Source organism: Onychomys torridus, chromosome X, assembly GCF_903995425.1.
Source record: "Onychomys torridus chromosome X, mOncTor1.1, whole genome shotgun sequence".
In the NCBI taxonomy this organism is placed as follows: Eukaryota; Metazoa; Chordata; class Mammalia; order Rodentia; family Cricetidae; genus Onychomys; species Onychomys torridus.
The window spans coordinates 85161080-85185740 of record NC_050466.1 but is presented as its reverse complement, the minus strand read 5'-3'; the positions used below and the strand labels follow the sequence as shown (position 1 = coordinate 85185740).

The 24661-nt window shown below is 38.4% G+C and overlaps 1 protein-coding gene across 1 annotated transcript in view; it reads right to left on the bottom strand.

Moving 5' to 3' along the window:
- Zc3h12b (zinc finger CCCH-type containing 12B) overlaps positions 1 to 24449 on the bottom strand; it is a 40127-nt gene extending 15678 nt beyond the window's left edge. The window contains exons 1-3 of the mRNA XM_036175064.1: positions 24422 to 24449; positions 10619 to 10708; positions 9204 to 9965 (exon numbers count right to left, since the gene is read on the bottom strand). Of these exons, the coding sequence (XP_036030957.1) occupies positions 9204 to 9808 (605 nt within the window). The 5' untranslated portion in view covers positions 9809 to 9965; positions 10619 to 10708; positions 24422 to 24449. The remainder of the gene's footprint in view (positions 1 to 9203; positions 9966 to 10618; positions 10709 to 24421) is intronic.
- Between the last annotated feature and the right edge of the window lie 212 nt (positions 24450 to 24661).

Genomic DNA, 24661 nt, shown 5'->3' with positions numbered 1-24661 from the left:
AAGGTTCATGTTCCATTTTCTCTCGCAGAACTCTCTCAGATAGAAGCTAAGCTGGGTTCTTATACTTCCAATTCTGCTTCCTTTATTAAACAGTTTCAATATATAACTCAATCCTATAGTCTCACCTCACCCACTACAGGGAATCCATACAGTACAGCCTACACCCTCAAAGGAAACTCCTGACACTAAGCAAATTCTCTCCTACCTACACCAGCTCTTTCATCCTAATAATCTTGCTCTGTCCCAATTCATAAAGGCTCACCTGCAGCCCACTTCTGAGGACTTACAGTTTTTAAAAACTATTACTGCCTCTTGTGAGATCTGCCAAAAAACAGATCCCAACACCAAATACAGGTGTCAGCCTTTTCCCACCCATCAGGCTAGAGGTTCCTTTCCAGGTACTGACTGGTAGCTCGATTTTACCCATATACCCACTGTCAGGAAATTTAAATATCTCCTCGTGATGGTGGACTCATTTTCAAATTGGGTGGAGGCATATCTGGTTTCTAATAAGCAGGCTCAGACAGTTGCAGACCTCCTTCTCTGAGAAATTATTCCTTGGTTTGGGGTTCCTGCTTCTCTTCAGTCTAACAATGGCCCAGAGTTCACCTCTCAGATTTCTCAGACACTAGCTAAGGCTCTTAACATCCCTTGGTTGTTTTCATATCCCATACCATCCTCAATCCTCAGGAAAAGTGGAACGTACCAACCGGTCTTTAAAAACCATTCTTACTAAGATGTCACAGGAGCTTCACCTCGACTGGGTAAGATTATTGCCTCTAGCTCTTCTCAGGCTCAGGGCTCTTCCTAAAAAGCCTCTTTCACTTTCTCCATTTGAACTAACATATGGAAGGCCAGTTCTAACACCAGGTCTTTTATCCAACCCTCCAGCTGTTCCAGATAGCCTGTTAACTCCTCTCTTATGTCACCTAAGGTCTATCCTATGGAGCTACGCAGACTGGTCATTACCTCAGCCGTATGACAATCATTGTCCACCTCCAATCCACATCGGGGATCAGGTTCTTCTCTTTCCTCCAGGCCAGCGCCCTTCATCCCTTTCCCCTAAATGGCAGGGACCCTTCAAGGTAATTCTTGTGACTCCAACAGCCGCTAAACTCGAGGGCTTTCCTCACTGGGTCCACCTGTCTCATCTGAAACCTTTTATCTCACCTCCATCCCAGAAAAATCTCTCCTCATATACAGTAAAACAAACAGGGCCTTGCACTCTCAAGTTCCAGAGGACACCAGGATCCACTGCCTTGTCACCAATTCCAGAGGAATAAGGTATCACCCCTTTCCTTCCCACCTAGGGCCACATAGAGCTGGAGGCAAAAGGGACCATCGAAATATCCAGGCGGTAAGGATATAACAATCTATCACTGTTCAATACTCAGCAACTGATCACCTGTATATCCCAAATGCTAAACTAACAAAACAAGCAGGTGCCTTAAATAAACCACCTCGAATAAGGCTTGTCTCAGGTAAAAAATCAAGCAGAGTACTAAAATATCACAGCCACTTTTAATATGTCTTCAGACAGACAGACCAGATCTACCTCAGATAAGTGTCTTGTCTCCATCCGGACAGGCCAGATCCACCTCAGATAACTGTCAACTCCAAAAATAAAATAATAATAAATCTTTTGTCTAAGCTTTTTATGTCACCAGTGTCTTGTCAGACAGAAGGTTCCCAGCCACACCATAAAGGATGGACAGCTGCAGGACAAGGCATGACAGAACTTCATTCCAAGACCAGCCACAACATGAAGGATGGACACAGCTGCAGGACTTCATCCCAGGACTTCAGGAAGCAGCTTCCCTATCTCCCCCCAAGAACCAATCAACGTCCACCATTCAGCCTGAAGCAGTCTTTGAGAGAAACGGCGCCCCATACCCACCCATCCACATTTTTTTCCTTTTTTTTAAGAACAGATGAGTCGGGAATGATAGAAAATTACAACATGTCCACATGGTTGGGCTTGCCAGGCGGACCACCTAATTATTTCCGGTTCAAAATAACCATTTCCGGATCAGACATCTAGTGGAACCAGGACTCTGTGGCTTTACGCAGTTACGTAAAGCGCGCACGCAGCCATGTAACCTATGCTCATGCGTGGAGTACCCACAGGAGTTCCTGTACGCATGCACAGCCCAACCTTTATAAAGCCGGTGCCATCTTGCATGAGCCCCCCTTGTCTCCTCACCCATGTGTGCTTCACACAGGCATGTCACATTTCTGTCCTCTTTAATAAAACTCTTCTATGGTCTTGTTTGGGACGTGTTCCTCGCGGGTAAGAGCGCCGCCTAAATAACTAACAAGAGCTATAGTTATCTGTGTGTTTAAGTATTTCAAATGCAGTTAGGACTTATAGTGGTTTAGGAAAATGGCAGTAGTTGGTTCTCCTCTGAGATCTGTGACCTTACTAGCTACCAGCTGTCTAGATTTACAGTACCAGTCATGATTTCTCTCCTATTGAGTGGACCTTAAGTCTAATTAGACAGCTATTGGTTACTACCAAGATATACGTGTCATTGTTATAACTTTGTTGACCATTATTGTAATTCAGCAACGTCATAGCTAGGTAAGAGTATTGAATGCTTTTTTCCCTTGGCAGTTTGCATAGCACCATCTGGTATTATGAAGGTGAGTAGTCATGGGTGGAGTTTTTGGATCATATCCAGATTGATTCCTTAAGAGTCTTGTATCTGCAATGTGTACTGTCCTTAGCAATAGGAACTTACCTTCAATTTTGGGAGGCAACCAAGGATCAGCTCCAATATTACTATTTTTTCCTATCTACTATTTTGGATTTGTCTTTTTCATGGCTTTCTGAGACCTTGATATTTGAGTTATGTCTGAAAACTTCATTAAGTACAGACACGTATATACTTACTAAATATGAGTACTATATCTCAAAGTTTCTTGAAAATTGTTTTTTCATTATCATTTTATTCTAGAATTAAAGTTATCCCCAATTTCTTCAGTGGTACACTAATAACTTAAGAGCACAATGTTCACATTCCATGTATGTATAATTTCTATAATTTCACTTACTATTGTTTCTTCGTTTTATCCCATTATAAGACACAAGAAATTATTTTGATTAAGTTTTATGTTTTAAGACCTATTTTAATATCTAAATCTGATGTATCTTGGAAAAAATTCAGTGAGCTGGTGAGAGGAAAGCATATTCCATAGCTATTAAGTGAAATACTATTTTTGAAATTTCTCTTAATCCAATTAGATCCATAGTAAAGTTTTCATATGAAGTTTGATTAATTTTTGTCTGGATAAGCTATCTCTTTATGGGAATATGGGTACTGATATCTTCCACCATTATTGTATCATGCCCTATTGCTTCCTTTATGTTCAGTAATGTCTTCTTTATGAAATTGGGTACATCAATGTTTGGTGTATATGTGTTTATAATTGCATGTCTTCTTGATGGATAATTATTACCATTAATATATAGTAACCTTTAGCTTTTTGGATTTACTTTGATTTGATGTCTACTTTGTCAGGTATGAGACCAGCTACTCCTTGCTTTCAGCTTGTGTTTGTATGGTACATCATTTCCCATTCTTTTATATTTGGTATGTGTGGTTTCCCACAGTAAAATGTGTTTCTTACAGATATCAGATAAGTGGATTTTGTTTTAAATCAATCATTTACTCTGCTCTTTAAATTGGAGAGTTAAAACCACTTAATTAATTTGTGTGTGTGTGTGTGTGTGTGTGTGTGTGTGTGTGTGTGTGTATGGAGGGTGGGCATTCACATGTATGTGGAAGACAGAGATCAACTTGCAGCAGCCAGCTATCTTCCCACACCATATAGATCTCTAAATCCCTCCTGTATTTAATGTCTATATTCTTCCTTAGATTTGGAAGTTTTCTGAAATTGTTTATCTTTTACTTCTTAAAGTTCTACTTATTTTATGTTTATATTATTTTATTATCTTTTTTTCCTGAGTCATGCACATGCTTGGATACTTGCAGAAGTCAGAAAAATGGCATTGAATCCTCTGGAACTGGAGTTATGGATTGTTGCGAGTTGTGTGGGTGCTGGGACCTGAACCCAGGTCTTCTGCAAGAGCAACAAGTATTCTTAACAGTTAAAACATCTCTCCACCCTTATTTCTTTTTAAGATTTATTTTTAAATTTTTAATTTGTGTGTGTGTGTGTGTGTGTGTGTGTGCATACACTGTGTGAGTGGGTGCCTGGGGAGGTCAGAAGAGGATGTCAAATCCCTGGTAGCTGAAGGTATATCCCCTGGTTGCAAAATAATTGATGTGGATGCTGGGAACTAAACTCAGGTCATCTAAAGGAGCAATCAGTGCCTGTATCTATTGAAATGTTTCTCCAACCCTTCTTCTATATTTCAATGAAGATGCATTTTGAACATGGTATGTGTATTTCAGATTATTTTTCTACCCTATGCATTATTAAGTTAGCTCTCTTCTATCCTGAAATTCTTGAAAACTGCAGTTGTGTTTGCTTATTTTCTTTATTGCTGTCTGAATGTAATAATTCCTAATTTGTCTTCAATATCTAATTGTCTTCTGTTTTTATCTAACCTATCAGTAATGCGTTCTGCTGTATTTTAATTTGGTTTATTTAATCTCTCATTTCAAATATTTATACTTTTGGTATTTCAGTTATTTCATCCATATTTCTGATTTTCTGAAGCAACTTCTGAATTCAGAACTTCCTGTAATCGACTTATTAAATTGGCTTCCTTATTTTATTTATCTGTATGAATTATCCTGGGCTCACTGGTCAGTTTTCAAACTGAACTGTTGACTTCTTTCATGATCTTTAGATTTAACCATAAGCAGTGTGACCTTTCAGAGGAGTTGTGCCTTCTTGCCTTTCCATAGTTCTTGTGGTTTTTTTTTTTTTTAAAGATTTAGTTATTTATTATGTACACAAAAGAGGGTGCTCATTACAGATGGTTGTGAACCACCATGTGGGTGCTGGGAATTGAACTCAGGACCTCTGGGAGAACAGTCAGTGCTCTTAACCTCTGAACCATCTCTCCAGTCCCTAGTTCTTATGTTTTAAAGTTGTGATTTGTGTATTTGTTGAGGTGTCTCTTCTTGATTTATTTTGGGCATATTTAATGATCAGCATTATTTCGAGGTCTCACCTACTGAAATAGACAAAGGAAAGAAACTGCTGTGTCAGCAGCAGCACCACCAACCTGAACCATAAGGAAAGGTACAATTGGAATCTAGCCAAGCCCTTATATGTCAATAACGCTAGAAAATAAACTGGCAATGGTAATGCAGAATAAGCTATGAAGTTATATGTAATTTTAAACATAAAATAAGTAATGTGGGCATGGAAAAGGCAAAGGAAAGAATAATGTTAAATAAAAGCAAAAATTAAAAATATTAAAGAAGAATGTGAACTTGGGTCATCCAGAAGAGTATCCAGGGTCCTTAATGGCTGAGCCATTTCTTGAGCCCCTTCTACTATAATTCAGAGTAATAGACTGAATTAAAATGTGATGACTAAAATTTTTGATGGAGGAAATTTGAAAAGAGGCCAAAGCATAGTTGCTGCTCATTGCACTTACTCATGTCTACAGTAAGATAAAGAAACAAGGAAGGGAGCTGGATAGATGGCTCAGAGGTTAAGAGTACTTGCTGCTCTTGTAGAGGACTGGAGTACAGTGTCCAGCACCAGAGCCAAGTGGCTTTCTACTGCATATAACTTAAGCTCCAGGTGATCTAATGCCCTCTTCTGGCCTCCATGGGCTCCTGCATTCACATGCACACACACACACACACACACACACACACACACACACACACACACACACTACATACATACAAATAAACATACAAATAAACCTTGGAAAAAGGAAAATGGAGATCACAAAGGTATGAAAAATGGAAAGTTTTTTGAGGAAATGAGGATATGTTGAAATTTGTAGAGAAGGAAGGGGAAGACAAAGCATCTGTAAGTGTTAAAGAGAAATCTCCCTTGATGAGGAATGTTCTTTTAGGGCAGGATGTCCCCCATGTAAGGTTCCATGTTGTGACAATGTAAAAACGTTTGTAAGGAAAGAACTTAAACGGAAAATGTAGCTGAAGGGTTTTTCTGCTCAAAAACTGACTGTCTAGGAAAGGTTTTTTCCAGGTTCAGCAACAAAGAGCTACAAAGGCTAATACTGCCATGATAGAAGGGAACTAGCCTGTATCTTGGTATCCCAGCAGAACTGGGAAGCATCATATCATATCCAGGACGATGCTTTTACAGACATATGAAATGATAGACTTGGAGGTGTTGAGACCAGTCAGTCTACCTGCAAGGTGGCCCTAAAAGTCCACTGCATGAAACAGGGAAGGTGAAGTGTAAGTTGCATGGACACTCTAGTATGTTGGAGGTACTGGTACTATAAAAACATCTACTGAAAAAAAGCTGAGGGTACCAATGGAGTCATCATTAAAGAGAAACTATATGTGTTACAGGGACCTGAAGGGGTAGGGATTCCCAAGCTCATTGGAGCCCAGATGAGGCCATTGTAAGTCCCAGCTGTGAGACATCAAGGTGTAGGATTTGCGGTTTCTCATGCTAGGTTTTACTTTTACTTTGATCTCATCTTTCCTTACTATATGATTTCTCCCTTTTGGAGTGGAAATGTTTATTCTGGAGCCTTGTATGATGGAAGGATGTGACCTGTTTTTTTTTCTTTATTTTTTCTAATTTTATAGATATTCACTGTTAAGAGATTTTCTTTTCCTTTCATTTTTTTCTTTTATTTTGGTTTTTCAAGACAAGATTTCTCTGCATAACAGCTCTGGCTGTCCTGGAACTCACTTTGTGACCAGGCTGGCCTCAAACTCAGGGATCCACCTGCCTCTGCCTCTGCCTCCCAAGTGCTAAGATTAAGGGCATGTGCCACCACCACTCAGCTCAAGAGATTTTCTTGAGTCTTAGAAAATAATTTATGCTTTAGAACAGTGTTGGGATGGACTAAATGCATTTGAAACTGAGACTTAAGAGTTGTGAATCAGAATATTACAGTTTCAAATTCTGTATTTTGGCTATAAAGTTGACAAGCGGTGGAGCTGTGCAGACTTGTCTTGACTGGAATTTCCTTGAGAATACACCTCTGGCTGTGACTGTGAGGCTGTTTCCAGCAAGGTTTAACTGATGAAGAAATGCCCACTCTGAATGAACTGCAGTCCTTGACTTAACAAAAGGAGAGATGTAGCTGAACAGCAGCATTCATCTTTTTCTGCTTCCTGACTGTGCATATAATGTGAGCAGCTGCCTCATATATCTACCACCATACCTTCCCAACCATGATGTACTGTCCCATCAAACTGTGAGCCACATTAAGGCCTTCCTTTCCTAAGTTCCTTTTGTTATATAAATGAGAAAAATAACTAATAAATTCTCTTCCCTCTTCCTGCCTTTCAATGATTTTCTTCCTCCCAATACCCTCTCCATTTGCTGTGATCACACACACACACACACACACACACACACACACACTCACACACTCCATATATACATATATATGTATATGTTTAAGCCTAGGTTTCCCCCTTTTTCTCAGTTTGGAATAGTTCCTCCTTCCTCATACTTCTTTTTCTACTACGTATCATGTATAATAGCTATGCATTTATGTCTATACTAGACAAAGAAGAAAAAAGTCTGCTCTTCTTTACAAATCTGAGTTATTTCACTCAATTTTCCTTCAAACAAAACTCTTTTCTAAGCTGGGCGTGGTGGCACATACCTTTTTTGTTTGGTATTTATTTATTTATTTTATTAAGGAATTTTTAATTTCAGTTTTCATACCCTTTAATCCCAGCACTTGGGAGGCAGTGGTAGGTGGACCTCTGTGAGTTTGAGGCCAGCCTGGTCTATAAAATTGAGTTCCAGGACATCCAGGGCTGTTACACAGAGAAACCCTGTCTTGAAACAAACAAACAACAAAACCAAACAAACAAAACTCTCTTCTGTGTACACCACAATTTCCTTATCCATTAATTGGTCTATGGGCATTCAGACTGGTTCTGTATCTTGGCTCTTCTGAATAGTGTATCAATAAACATTGATATGAAAGTATCTCTGAGGCATTCTTGAATCCTTCAGTTATATATCCAAGACTGGCACACTTGGACTACATGGTAGTTCTATTTTCAGTTTTTTGAGGAACCAGCACACTAATTCCCATAGTGATGACACTACTTCAGTCTCATCAGGAGTCAGTGCATTAGTTTCCCATTGTTATAACAAATTGCTACATGTATAGTAATTATTATTTTATAGTTTAAGAGATCAGAAATCTAAAACCTAAGTTTTGGTAAGGCTGCTTTCTGTTGGCTTCAGATGTGTCCCTATACTTTTCAGCTTTGAGAGTATACCCTCATTCCTGTAGTCATGGCTTCATTCTTACACTTTTACTATTGTTTCTGTAGCATGTCTTACTACTTATTCTGATCCTGTTGCCTCCCTCTAGCAACAACTCTTGGCCAACATTAACCATACAAGGTAACATTCCCCAGCTCAAACTCAAGTTAAATACATATATAATGTCTATTTTACTGTTTAACAGATTTACAGGCTTCAGAGAGTATCATATCTTTAGCAGGCAAGTATTTATCCTACCACAGTCACTGAATTTAGAAAAAAAAACCACATGGTGCATCTTTAAGGGTATGAGATAAGGAGAGTGTCACTTCTAGCTTGGGAAATGACATGAATACAGGCAGTAGGTATAGGAACCAGCATAATTTACAAGAAGACCATCAAAGAGTCTAAGGTAAAGGATGCAATCAAGTGGGAGGAGAAAAGTCCAGACCACACATTTGCCTTGAAGGCAGAAAGAAAGATCCCAGTGTTGTGTACTAGGATTGGGAATTACAGAAAGTACCTAAGTAAGCCTTCAACTGGCAATATATAAGCAGCAGTTTTGAGGATGATCAATCTAGAAAGGACAGGACATTGGCACTACATATTTTGTCTCTGTTGAAACATCACTAACATCTAATGTTTTGTCAAAAATACTTGAAGAAAAATTGGTAGCAATTTCAAGGAATGAAAAGGCAAGAGAAGGATAATTCTAGACTCTGTCCACCTTTGGAATGCAAGACACAAAGAACAACTAAGAACTTCTTATAGTGTTTTGCAAAGGAAGACATTTTCCATTAGAAAAGGAGTGGGAAATAATACACCAGGCTTACCTCATTGCCACATTACTTCCATCAATAACAACTGGTCTTAAATTATCACTATTGTCTATTTCATCTTCAAGAGACAATTCAGGGCTTGCAATCTCCCTGGAGCTAGCCCCTCGGGGCAATAACAGACTCAAGTTGACTTGCCCTTCTGAGTCACCTTTGTTTCCAAGTCTGACAAGCTCTGCCAATACATCATTAATAAGTGATTCTGGGCCTAGTTTATTAAGCACTGATTGAATTTGTTCTTCTGCATAGCCCAGCTTTAGAGCAAAGTCCATCTTGGCTTGGTATTCCTTCTCTAAGTCTAGCTTCCCATCCTGTAAAATGCTGCTCTGGGAGAAACTTGGCCGGTCCAGGCAGGGTGACCGACAGAGCTGGCGATGTGGCTTGAAGGGCATCTCTTTCTTCTTCAACTGAGTATCTGCAGATTGGTAGCTGTTGTGGCCACTCTTAAAGCTTGTCTGTTCAGGGTCACTCTCAGAGCTCATCCATTCTTCAGCATCAGCATTGCCTCGGTCTGTCCTGTCCTCCTGCTTTGGCTGCTGCTTCTCTTCCTTGGAAGCACTCTTCTCCATTTTTGGTGTTTCCACAGCAGCAGTGGCTGTCATCCCGTTCACTGGGTACTCAGAGATCTAATCAGCTATTTTTCTTTTTAACCTGCTTGTAATCCATGTACAGTGGCATTCCTCTAGAGTAAAATGTTGGGGTAGCAATGGTGCAAGAGTTTATCTGTTTGGTTTTGTATGTTCAGATGTTAGGCAGTCTCTACAAATAAACACATATGGCATAATCACATATAAACTTCTGGGAAAAAACAGAATACACAGTTTTTCCCTCAGAAATTACAGATTCTCTGGCATTTGACTTTCCTGTTTACAGTGGTATAGAGAGTCATTAGTTCTCATTAATATAGACAAAATTTTAGTAGATGTAATAAAGATATAACCCCTGAAAGCACAGCTAGAATTATTATTGCAAATTTGAGAGGAATTGCATTCTAACGGTGTGTGTGTGTGTGTGTGTGTGTGTGTGTGTGTGTGTGTGTGAGGGAGGGTTGTAGACAGGACTCTTTTTTTTCCTTTTTGCTGGTAAAGTATTTCTAGATATTCCACCAGATCCTTCTTGTAGGTGCAATCTATTCCTGAGAAGCATATATTCATCATTAATTTTTACAAAATGTCAGGAATCTTATCTTTCAGCAAAACTAAATAAAGACTAAAATTGCTTTTAGATAACTAAAGTATCATGCAAGGGAAACATTACAGAGGCATGTTCTAGATGTGTGTGTGTGTGTGTGTGTGTGTGTGTGTGTGTGTGTGTGTACACACGCACACATGACTGAATATATCTGCCACCTCTTTTACTTATTGTAACTGGAAAACAAAAGGAGCAAACCAGCTGTGCGTAGTGATGCATACCTCAAGTCCCATTATTTCAGGAGGCCAACACAGGAGGTTCCCTTGAGCCTTGGGAGAGATATCCCTCCCCATAGGCAACAGAGGGAGACCCTGTAAATCAGAAAAAAAAAGAAAAAAATCAACTTAACTTTTTTGATAAACAAACTATTACGTACAGAAGAGGATTAGATACAATTTTATTTCTAACTTTTCTAGCACACACTTCACCTGTCCTGACAATTTTCAGTTCTAATTTTTTTCTCTTCTTGGAATTTGAGTGTTTCTTATTTGCAAAGTAAAGCTATTCATTGGGCTCTCACAGAGTAATTGTAAGGATTACATAAGAAGAGTGATGAAAATGCCTAGACCAGTGAATAGAATGCAGTCAATTCTCAACACAATTCTCAAAGGAAGCAGCAGATCCCACAGCTCACAAGGTTTGTCTTTTGGACAGGGTCTGTCACTGTAGCCCAGGCTGGCCTTCAAGTCATAGGAATCCTCCTGGCTCAGCCTCCTGAGTGGTGGAATTATCAATGTAATTTACTACATCTGGTTCAGAGATGTTTTTACATTTTAATTTTATTTTTGAGAAGGTTCTCACAATGAAGCTTGGCTAGCCTTGAACTTGCTATGTAGACCACTATGGCCTTGAACTCACTGGAGTCCAGGATCCTCTGCCTGACCAGTCATGGAATGAAATACCTGTACAATTATACTCACCTATTTGTTTATTTTAATATTTTTAGTTTTGAGATTAAATTACATGATTTTTTCCATTCATTTTCTCCCTCCAACTCTCCCATGTACTCAAGATTACTCTCCTTCAAATTGAAAGCCTCTTTTTCTTTAGCTATTCTTACATATTATTTGTAAGGAAAGTGGAGCAAGGACATAAGAGATGTGTGCATGGGAAACCTTCTCAAGCATGAGCCGTTCTCACTAATGAAAACAAGGCTATCTATGTAACCAATAAACCAGAGACTTCCAGATCATGTCAAATCCATACAAACAAGAAGATAAGCTACAAATAGTTCTAACAGTGTTATGGCTGTTCCTTTACTTTGGGATTCATATCTGGAAACATTAATACAGAAATGAAATTTCTGAACTGGTGTTAAGGAAGTATGTAATGACTTCTCTTGTGACTACTCTACTACTTTTGGCTTTACATTTTTCTTTTAGCTGGGTATATGGCTCATGCTTGTAATTCCAGCCCTTGGAGTCTGATACAAGAATATTTCCATGAGTTCAAGGCAAGTCTGATCTACACTGTGTGATCATGTCTCAATTGCCTTTAGTTAATTATCGAACACAAAGATACCAATTTTAATTTTGCTTTCCCATTCATCTGAGTTGTTCAAACTTTCAAGCTCATTTCTTTGTACCTTTTGCATTTATTGATTTATATTTTGTTCTCTTCAGAATAATATCTAATATACAAAAAGTACTGATGTTTTTGTCTAGCACTTATTCAAAGCTCCAAAATCACTTAAAAACAACCATTGATAGGACTTCATGTTTATTTTGGGTATATATTATTAAGTACTTATAAAGGACTATTTTGTTGTTCTTAGATAGTATAGTATATTGTTACTTTCCAATATATAGTATACTATATATTGCTTTTCCTTCTATCAGGTATTTACCTCTATTTACATTTACATCCATGACAATTTCTACCATGTTCAAGAAGACACATAACATGATTAAGCTACATATACTAGAACCTCTTATTGAAATCATAGTCATTACAAATCCCACTTCAAGAGAAAAAATAGCTCAATAGAAATAAACTTGGATCAACCTTTAAAACCATCAAGCAAATTTAAGATAATTATTTGTACTACATCTTGTATTGGCATACGCCACATATTTTTACTTGTTTCAGAATGGATCGGGGAACAAATTTCTATACCTATATTCATTTTTCAACACTTCTTAGCTAACATATAACTTAATATTTTATGACACTTTCTTATATATAATTTTTCCTTGTATATATATGTATAAACTTCATATATTTATATGTGTGTACTTTGCTCATATTTTTACCCCTCCTTTATCTTGTCTTGTCCTTTATATACCTCCCTCTGGTTCCATTCCTCCCCCAATATTCCTCCTGCTTTCCTGCTATTTATATATATTAGGTTTTTTTGTTTGTTTGTTTGTTTTTTTTTTTTTTTTGAGAGACAGGCTGGTCTAGAACTTGATATACAGTTGAGGGTGACCTTGAGGTTCAGATTCCCCCTGCCTCCACCTCTGAGGTGATGGGATCATAGTTATCTGCAACCACATTGGGCTATAAACATATTTAAATCTAAACTTCCTATGTAAGAGACAATGGACAGTATTTGTCTCTTTTTTTGTTTCTATTACCCTCTCTTGTTACCTCCTCCCCCACTATTAGACCCTTACTCATCCAACAGAATACTCATTCTACTGTGAAGTATACATACATATGTTTAAATCTAGATTCTGCATATGAGTGGTAACATGATATTTATCTTTCTGAGTCATTTGTCTTTTTAAAGCTGACTTCTTTCATTTAACATGGTGATCTTCAGTTACTTCCATTCCCATACAAATAGCACAATTACATTCATTTTACTGCTAAATCAAATTGCTGTGAGTGTGCATAGGACTACCACACTTTTCTGTTTGCTGATGGTCATCTAGGCTTTTTCTATAGCTTAGCTAATTTGACTAATGTTTAATGCTGTAATAACCACTGATCTGTAAGTCACCTCTGAAGTATGAAGTTTCAGTACCTCCTAGTGCTCTTCCTAGTCACTTTTAAAATCTTTTTTTTTTTTTTTTCGGTTCTTTGGCTAAAGAGCCATGTTTTATTGGTCTTTCTAACCCTGGAGCTTAACACATTGTCTAACACTGTTCTTATGAATGAGGAGATGGTACACTTCTGCTGTCTTGTCTCAAGAAGTTTGCAAACTTACATCCAGGTTTTCCTGGGACATCTCTCAGTTTGTGACTGTTGTTCTAGTATACTTACTAATGAAATTTCTTCATTCTCTAGAGTCCCAGCTTGAGTAAAATTGAGGGGGAGTATAAGAAAGTAATGGGCAGACAAGGGATATGATCAATATACATTATTTGTATGGAAACATCATAATGATGGCCACTACTTTGTACACTTAATATAAATTTTTAAAAATACAGGCTGGAGAGATTGCTCAGAGGTTAAGATCACTTGTGCTTCCAGAGGATCCAGGTTTGATTCCCAGTACCCACCTGGTGGCTCACAGCCATCTGTAATTCCAGTTCTAGTGAATATGATACCTTCTGGTCTCTATAAGCACAAGGCATTCATGCAGTGCACATATAAACATGAATGCAAATACTCATGCACATTAAAAAATAAATATTTGAAAAAATAATATGAATGCCTTGATCAGTGTTCTATTTCTGTGAAGAGACACCATGAGCAAGACAATTCTTACAAACTGGGGGGCAGGAGGAGGGGGGACAGGGGAATCTGGTTGGTGTGTAGAGTGAATGGAAAATCTCTTAAAAAACAGAAAAAAAAAGAAAGAGAGCAAAGGGGATTATATGTGAAGGTGGGAGGAAGGGCATGAAAAATGATGTGATTGTATTATAATCTCCAAATATACAAAAATTAAAACAACAAAAAATAATTTGAATTTTAAAATGGAAGGAAAAAAACCAAAAAAACAAAAGAAGGCATTGAATTGGGGCTTTCTTAAAGTCTCAGAGGTTTAGTCACTGTCATGGCAGGGAGCATGGAAGCACAGAGGCAAACATGAAGCTGGAGAAGTAGCTGAGAGTTCGACATCTGGATCCCCAAGCAGCAGGAAAAGAGAGCCACTGGTCCTGGCTTCACCCATAGTGACACTCTTCCTCCAATAGGCCACATCTATTCCAAGGCCACACCTGCTAATCCTTTCAAGCAGCACCACTCCCTGATGACTAAGCATTCAAATATATGAGCCTATGGGGGCCATTCTTATTCAAATCACCACATTCCACTCCCTGCCCCCCCCATAGGCTTGTAGCCATACCATAATGCAAAATACATTTAGTCCAATTTTAAAAGTTCCCATAGTCAGGGCTGGAGAGATGGCTCAGAGGTTAAGAGCACCAACTGCTCTTCCAGAGGTCCTGAGTTCAATTCCCAGCAACCACATGGTGGCTCACAACCATCTGTAATGAGATCTGGCACCCTCTTCTGTATACATAATAAGTAAATAAATCTTTAAAAAAAAGTTCCCATAGTCTATCACAGGCTTCCAGTAGAAGGCATGGCCTAGATTAAATAACTGGAATAAAGGTGTGTCTTCCTGCCTCAACCATTCAGAAGAAAAGTAGATCTTCCCACTTCAAATTAAGCAGAAATCTCTCACAGGTATGCCCTCCATTTTGGGGTTTTAGTTAATTCCAGAAGTAGTCAAGTTGACAACCAAGAATGGCCATCAATCAGACACCTTGCATGGAACTGACCTAGGCCTTCTACACATGTGTTGCATTGTGTGGCTTGGTCTTCTTGTTGAACTCCTAACAGTGGGAGCAGGAGCTATCTCTAAGTCTGTTACCTGCTTTTGGGTCTCTTTCCTACTGGGTTGCCTCAACCAGCCTTAATAGAAGAGGAAGTATTCAGTCTTATAGGAACTTGATATGCCATGGCTGGCTAATGTACATGGGAGGCCTGCCCTTTTCTGAAGAGAAATAAGGAGGAGTGGATATACGGGGAGGAAGGAGAGGTTGTGGTGTGAGACCAAAATGAGCCATCTTAGAAATAAGACCAAAACTAAGGCCTAAGATTTCTCCTTTTAGGTACTGTGGTGATATTTTATTTGTACTGAAATGTGATTTCATTTGTATATTAATAAAGTTGCTTTGGGGTCAGAGCAAGCCATAGCAGAAGCTGGGCTGTGGTGGTGCATGCCTTTAATCCCAGCACTTGGGAGGCAGAGCTAGGCGGATCTCTGTGTGTTCAAAGAATCAGCCAGCATGGCAAAACACACCTTTAATCTCAATACCAACTGTAGAAGACCTGGAGGTCTATACAGACAGGCAGTGATGAGGAGGTCATGTGGCTGGGTTTATAACCAATGAGAAGGCAGAACAGAAAGTCTATATAAAAGACAAGACACAGGAAGTAGGTCTCTTGTGGAGAGGAAAAACAGAGCAGCAGTGAAGGGTAAGGTTTTCAGCTCTCAGCTATTGCTCTGACCTCTTGGCTTTTAACTCTGCAATTGGCTCTGTGTTTCATATTTAACAAGATGGTTACATCTACAAGGTACAGGCCATGAGTTACTAGAATAGGCCAAGAGTTACTGAAACCAGTCAGTCCAGATTCCAGAAACCAGGAAGTGTAAAAGTACAGAGTCACAAGGTGGTCAAGAGGTAATGACTGCAGGACTATGGAATGTCCTCTCCCTGGTTCCCTAGGTAACTGTTTGACCAAAGAATGTTCCAACCCTGGTTTCCAGGGTAATTGACCATAGAAATGTCCCCACCTGAGAGCAGCCAATGAGAGATGGTGGTGGGCAACCACTCCCTTAGAAGTAAAGATTAAGCCATGACTTCTAGAAAGCCCCTAGAAGTGAGCCAATCAGAATTGTACCCATACTAGCACTCTAAATGATGTAACCTTGTGGTTTTTGCCTTTAAAAACTGAGCTTGCACAGAGGTGGGCACTTCCTCCAGCCTCCACTGTGTTGGATGTATTGGATGAAGTCCCTGCCTAGGCTTGTATTGTTTTTGGATATCCCAAATTAAACCTTGCTTTTGCATTCCGGCATGTAAAAGGTAAGAAGAAAAAGCAAGATGCAATGGGGGAAAAAAGTAAGCAAAGCCATCCACAGCTCCAGCCCTGTTGGTCTCCAGAATGAAGAGAAGAAGCAGAAGCTTCATTTAGAAGATAGGCTAGGGGATATGAGAGAGTTAATTGTCAGCTTGACAAAGTAGAATTACCTAGGAGATTGTTCTCTGGACATACCTATGCAAGATTTTCTTGCTTGTATTAATTGATGTGGAAAGATCTACCCACCATGGAAGGGCACTATTCTCTATGCAGGAAATCCTGGACTATATAAAAGTGGAGAAAGTGAGCTAAATATTTGCATGCAAGCATTCTTCACTTCTGACTGTGGGCATAATGCAACCAGCTGCTTCAAAGCTCCTGCCATTGTGACTTCCCTACATTAATGGACTGTATCCTGAACTGTGAGCTAAAGCAAATCCTTCTCTGTTGTAGAATATTATTTTAAGGTGTGTTACTTTGTTTATGTTGCATTTGTTTAAACTCTGTGAAGCTGTGATACTATGCCTCTCTAAAATACCTAATGGTCTAATAAAGAACTGAACAGCCAATAGCAAGGCAGGGAAAAGGATAGGCAGGGCTGACAGGCCGAGAGAATATATAAAAGGAGAAATCTGGAAGGAAAGAGGAAAAGTAGCTAGAAAGGGAGGAGTACTCCAGGGGCAAACCACTCAGCTACACAGCAAGCCACAGAGTAAGAGTAAGATTTACAGAAATAAGAGAATGGAGAAAGACCCAAGGCAAAAGGTAGATGGGATAAGAGAAGTTAAGAAAAACTAAGTGGGATAATTTAAAGTTAAGTAAAGCTGTCAAGAAACAAGCCAAGCTAAGGCTGGGCATTTATAATTAAGAATAAGTCTCTGTATGTGATTTATTTGGGAGATGAGTGGCGCTCACCCCCCAAAAAAGAGTAAAAAACAGACAACAACCCCTTCTCCCTTAAGTTGCTTTTCTCAGAGAATTTTACCACAGCAAAAGGAAAAGAAATTAAGATGGAGTCCTAGTGAAAACACTTGCACTACTACCCAAAAGACAACCCACAACTATGGAAACCCTCAAATTCAGTTGCAAGTTCTGATGAGACAGTGATTCTGCCAGCAGATGGGTCATCAGTGAAGTAAAATCCCACTATGTCACTTTATAGACTTGGGATGGAGGCAGTGTTTGGGCACCATAATGATAAGGAATTTGTTTAAAACTATACTATTCTGGGGGCTCAGTAGACAACCAATCACATGTCAGGAAGCCCAAGTTTAGGTGGCCATTGCCTCAGGACATACCTGAGAGACAGTTGTGGAAAGTAAGATGGATAGACAGACAAATATAACAGCAAGTGTCAAAACAACAGCCAAGGCAGTGAAGTGCATAGGAAAAAGTAGCTTTTTCTCTGTGCCTGGGAACAGACCCCATAACTCTGGACTTTAATATCCCAATACAGCAAATAGATCAACCTATGGAGGAACCTACATTCTATTTACTACTGTAGAGTCTGAAAATTCTGAAGCTACAGCACACTCCTTGAAATCCATAGCTTCATCCCCATAGCAGGTTAATTAATACTTCCCATGTTTTGAAAATATAAGAAGAGGTCATTTTCCTGTACAGATCTTAGTGCTGCAATTACTTCTTACAACCCAACCCCCAACCCTGGTTAGAATAACAGTCACCTCAGGGCATACAATCTGAGAAGCCTCCAGAGAATGGGAGAACCTGCACAGCCCATAAACTTCAGTGTTAAGAATCCTGATGTGCACAGATTGGAGCTACAAAATCAATGTCAGCTCTGTCAGATATTGGCCACTTGTTCAAAATATCCTCTATCCCAGCATCAGTGATAGGAAGAGGAGTCCAGAAGCCCAACTATCCCTCCATACACTATGCATACAACTGTCAGTGCCCAATTTTCAGTGACCCCAAAACTACAACACACATCTTTTTTAAATTTTTCCCAGCCCAATCACAGTTTCTGTTCTTTCCTCTTCTCCCAGTCCCTTCCTACTGTTGTGCTATTAAACTGAAGTTTGGAATTTCAGAGCAGAACCCAAGATGCTGGTGATGCCAGATCTTAGAGATATCTGCCAAGGGCAGTTGCATATAGTAAGTGGAACCAGTGCAAAGGAAATATGGATGTCTCTGGCCACAAGATGAATGGGCTGAGCTATCTAAGCCCTTGAAAACTAAAGCCCCACATTGACATGTCTGTTATCGTTGTCCTTCTTTAGCTAATGCTTAGGCAGCCATGTTGGTGAAATGTTATGGGTGTAGCTTCTGACATTCCTAGGAGACACAATATCCAAAGACAGGAAAAAGCCCAGAAGGTCTTAACTCTACTCAAACAACTACAGGCATCTAAGGAATGCTAAAAGTAGGAGAAATAACACATTAATTGATTATTTAGTACCAAATGATCAGTCATGAAATCATACATACATGTAACATTATGCAGACTGAGAAGGAATATATATATATATATATATAGTGTGTGTGTGTATTTTACATATAAAAAGTTATATGTATGAACAAAGGCTTTATATATATATGTATTTATATAAATATATATTTTATATACTTAGGAAATAGGTATACATATATGTATATAACAATTAATAAAAATATACCTCTAGTTAGATCTATAGAGACATTTCCAGAGACACTGAGTGAGAAAGGGAGACAAACCCTGACTGTGGGACATTACAAGTATTACAGTCCTGGAGTACTTGTACAGTACTAGCATTCATCTCTTTCAGTTTCTTGACTGCAGAGTAAGTGCTCATGACACTGTCTTCCCTGCCATGTATTATAACTCCTTATTAAACTGGGACTTTGAAAATGCCTTCTTTTCTCAAATTACTCTTGTCATATAGTGTATCACAGCAGTGAGAAAAGGAAGTACTATAGAAAACTGACACTGTGGAGGGGAGCTATTGGTATGACAAAACCATCCCTGTGGTTCGTAAGCTTCTGGAACAGGTCTGCAGTAAAAATGTAGAAGAGTTGGGAGCTGTAGACTAGACAAGTACTAAAGTCCTATAATTATAGTTTAATGGGACATTCTGGGAGGAGTTTGGAAGAGCAGAAGCCGAGAGAAATTGGACAGTAGAGGCCTGGCTCATTTTAGAGGAGAACAAAGACTTTATCAGAACCAGACTAGAGGTTATTCATGTTATAATTTGGCAAATAATTTGTCTTCATTCTTTCTGTGTCTTGAGAACTCAAGTAAGGCTGAATATAGGAGTAGTGGACTAATTTGTTTGGTGTAAGAAATGTCAAGATACAGTTGTGTAGCTTGGTCTGTTTGTGGGTCTCCTAGCATCAGGGATCAGGACTTGTCCCTGGCACTTAAGCTGGCCTTTTGGAACCTATTCCCCATGCTGGGTTGCCTTGCCCAGCCTTGATGGAGGGGGAGGAGCTTGGTCCTGCCTTACCTTGATGTGCCATGCTTTGTTGACTCCCATGGGAGGCCTGCCTCTTTCTGAATGGAGACAGAGGAGGAGTGGATGCTGAGGTGGGGATAGAAGGGAGGTGGGGGGAGGGAACAGGAGGAGAGGAGGGAGGGGAAACTCAGGTCAATAAATGAAAAAAATTAATAAAAAAATTACATACACACACACAAAAAGAATGTCAAGATAAGCTAGCACTCAGGTTGTGGCATGGTTCCTGCCCAGTATTCTTATTTAGGTCTACAATGAAAGAAAGAGAGAAAGAGAAAGAGCAGAATATGAAAAATGTGCAGGTTGGTAAAGAAAGGAGTGTGAGTGAATTTATAGTTGAAGACGAGAATGTAGACAATGCAGTTATATTATTTAAAATATTATCACCATTAAAAAGAAATCTATAGTTCTGTTTGGGAACAATAGGAATAGCATCTTATAGACAATACCACCTCCCCATTCATTATAGGCTATAACTTGTGAAAAATGCAAATTTATTTGAAAAGAGAGCTTAATCTGACAATGCCACCATAAGGATCCCATTGTTTTCTCTCTCTTTTTTTTAATATCTAAAAAATGCTTCTGTGTGGTCATCTTCAAAGGTACACTAGAGGCCACTACAACCATGGTTCAAGAAGCCAGGCTACACTTCAAGTGGGCAGCAGTCAATGGTAGCCCAATGTCAATATGACACTAGTTTTACAGATATGAAAGAATTAAGAATGAGGAGGTCATGTAGGCTTACACCAAGTTTCCAGAAAAATCACTAAAGCCAAGACATGTGTGGAAGGGTTGGATTATCCATAAGGAAGCCCCAAAAGGCCACTATGTAGAGATAGGAAGGTGAAGAGAAAGTTGTAGTAGTGATTCCAAGTATGTTAAAGATGTCAGGACTGTGAGCCATCCTCAAAGGAAAGCTGTAGGCATGGAATGTATCCAACCCAAAGAGAGGTTATAACTCTTATAGATGGCAAACCTGGAGGGCTTGGATTTCTTAAGGCTGTTGTAACCCATATGATGCCAACATGAGCTACAGATGTCACATATGGAGCTATGATATTTTTTTCCTTGCTGCATTTCAGTCTTGCTTTGGTCTTATCTTTTCTTGTTATTTTCATGTTCCTCACTTTTGGATGGGAAATATTTTGTCTATGCCATTGCTTATTTAACATATGTTCTTGATTTCACAGAAGCTCACACAGAACTGATTTCCTTGACTCCAGAGGATCCTGGTTTTTTTTGTTTTTTTTTTTTGATATTTTGTTTTCAAACAGTGTTAAGACTGTTAAATACCAGGGAACCTTTTATAGATGACTATATACATATTTCAGTTTTTAATTTTATTTTTGAGATTGTAATTTAATTACATTTCTCTCTTCCCTGTCCTCTCTCCAAACTCTTCCATATAGCCCTCCCTACTCTCCTTCAAATTCATGACCTCTTTTTTCATTATTACTGAAGACACACAAGTATTTGTATGTACATAAAATAGTCCTAAATATAACCTGGTTAGTCTAGATAACATTTCTTGTATGTATGTTTTCAGGTCTGACCATTTAGCACTGAACAACTAATTGGTGTTCTCTTCCTGGGGAGGAGGACCACCTCTCCTGCTCCCAATTTTACTCAGTTGCCTGTAGTTCTTTGTGAGGCCTCATGGGCTTTTCCCTGTCAAGTTTGGCATGTTCTTGGTGTCATCCTTGTTCAGCTCATGCTTGAGTAGTACTGTTGGTAGGATTTTACAAGTATAGCTTCTGATGTGACTAGGAGACACAGTCTCACAACAAATTCCCTGATCTTCTAGCTCCTACATTCTTTCTTCCTCCTCTTCCACAATGTTTCCTGAGTCTTAGGTGCATGAGTATTTGAAAATGAATCCATTGGTACTGGGCTCCACAACTCTGCATTTTGATGGGCTGTGGTTTACTGTAATGGTCCCCATCTGTTGCAAAGAAAAGTGTCCTTGATGAGAGGGAAAGACTAAACTTATCACTGGGTGTAAGGACAAATATTTAGAGATTGTCATTAGGGATTATGCTGGTTTAGTAAATTAGTGGTTGTAGATTATCTTCCAATAGCCATAATTTCACTAGTACTGAGTAGTTATCTGGGTTTCCAGTGTGAGGCTATTTCCTTGCAACACATAGGTCTTGGTCTTGCTAAGAACAATAAATATAAAATAAGCAAACAACTAGAACAGTGACCATCACATGATAATTATCCACTTAATGTTAATTTTGTTACATTTTCTTCATACTTTTACTATGGAAACTTACTATCTACAAAGTCCTTTCACATTTGCTACTTCAGTTTATTCTCAGAAAAACTATATCAGCTAAGGAGTATACTTTTATTACTATTGAAAGAATATTTGCAGAGAAAGTAAATTGCCTAGATTTACAGTCTGTAATAAGAAGCAGAACTGCAATTCCAACTTAGATTTTTTTTTTACTTCATATGAAGGATTTTTGACACTATATCACAATTGCCTATGATTTGGGTATGCTTAATGAATGCTAACAATTTAAAGATGTGTTTAAAATTAACATATGCCATGAGGAAATTTTTCCAAATCTTAAGGTTGCACATAACAAAAATGACTTATATGGTAAACTTTCTTTGAAAAATATCTAAATGCTTCTAAATTACATTATCAAAGAGGCTTCAATTCTTTGAGCAGTTGTCTAAAATTGTCCATGATTCTAGAATCAGAATGAACTTTGCATTGCTGCTTTTAGCTAAATAAATAAGATATTTAAAAATGGAAAGCTTCGTTACTATAGTTACAAAAGATACACCTACTCTGAAAAATATGATTTCTACTTTTGTAATATATGAAAAATGTAAAAGGAAAAAGAGTCACAATTAACAGCTGCCTTTCTTCCTTCCTTTCTCCCCTCCCCTTTCCTTTCTTTATTTCACTACTTCTTTATTTATTATGTTCTGGGGATCAAACCCAGGGTCTTAAGGATGCTGGAAGAGCACTCTACCACTGCAATATGCCCCAGCTGGAAGATAATTTCTATATTGTTGAAAATAGCTGTTTCTTTGTCTAATGCTGTTTCCTCCACATTTATAATTAGGGCTGATAAAGTATTTTCTGAATATATCATGTGAAAAACTTTTTTTATTTTTTATTTTTATTTTTTGAGCTGAAGATCGAACCCAGGGCCTTGCACTTGCTAGGCAAGCGCTCTACCACTGAGCTAAGTTCCCCAGCCTGAAAAAGTTTTTTTTTTTTTTAAATGAAAATGGAGTAGAAACTCTAGTAATAAGAAAATCATGGAAATATATGGTCATAATTTTATTTTGGATATTTAATTCCTTTTAATCACTGTGATAGAAGCCAGAAAATAAGCCCACATAGGTACAGCCCGCTTGAATTTTGAAGATTTCCAAAGCATACTTTGAAGAAAATTTCAACAAGTGGCTCTGCAGAAAACCAAACATGTAGAAGTTTAAGGTATTTCCATATCTTTAATCCTGTATAAAAATTCAGTTCAGAATGATCAAGGACCTTAATGTAAGGTCTGAAATTGCTAGAAGTGAACTCAGAGAAAATACTTCAAGGTATAAGCCTAGGGAATGACTTCCATAAAGAAATCGAATAGCCCAATAAATAAATCCAAAAAATGACAAATGTGATTTCATGAAATTAAAAATCTTCTGCACAACAAAGGAATTGATTGATTAATCAAGTGAAGAGAAAGCCTACATAATGTGTGAAAATAAGAGCTCAAAAATGAAACAACCCCATCACCAAACAACTTAATCAATAGATAGGCTAATGAAGCAGACAGGCAGTTCTTAAAATATGGATAAGTAACCAATAAACATAAAAATGTTCATCATCCTTAGCTCTCAGTGTAATGAAAATTAAATTAAAAAAGAAGATTCCACTTTACCTCAGTCAAAATGGCTATGATTAAGACAAATAAGTGTTATTGAGCATTCAGGCAAGAGAAAATTTTTATATACTGCTAATGGATATGCAAATTAGTATGGCTATTATGTAAATTATTATTGAGGTTCTTGGAAAATCTAGAAGTAATAGTACCACATGATCTCCCAGTATCACTCATGTGTATAAACCTATTGGGCTATAATTAAAAATATCACATAGAGGGTTGGGGATTTAGCTCAGTGGTAGAGCAAGCGCAAGGCCCTAGGTTCGATCCTCAGCTCAAAAAAAAAAAATCACATAGATACTTGCACATCTATGTTTATTGCAACACTATTCACAATTGCCATGTTATGTAATTTGTCTAGGTGTCTGAAAACAGATGGACAAATTAATGTTGTATTAAACAAACTTTATTCAGTCATGAAGAACAACATTCCTTATGTCATTTACAGTAAATATGGATGTAACTAGAGTTCATTTTAAGCAAAATAGGCCCTTAACTTACTTTATTTTGTCTCAAGGTTCTAACTTATGTTTAGATTTCTTGCTTCATTAGTTTCTCAAGAGCCACACTGTGAACATTCCAAGTTCCTTCTGTTATTCATTGGCTTAGTTAGGGTTTTTATTGCTGTGGAGACACCAGGACCATGGCAACTGTTATAAAAGAACACATTTAATTGGGGCTCACTTACAGTTCAGAGGTTTAGTCCATTATCATCATGATGGGAAGTATGGTGGCATGCAGGCAGACATGGTGCTGGAGAGGTAGCTGAGAGTTCCACATCTGGATCTGCAGGCAACAGGATGAGACAGTGAGTCACTAGGCTTGGCTTGAGCTTCTGAAACCTCAAAGCCCACCCCCAGTGATACACTTCCTCCAATAAAGCCACACCTACTTCAACAAGACCATACCTCCTAATAGTGCCACCCCC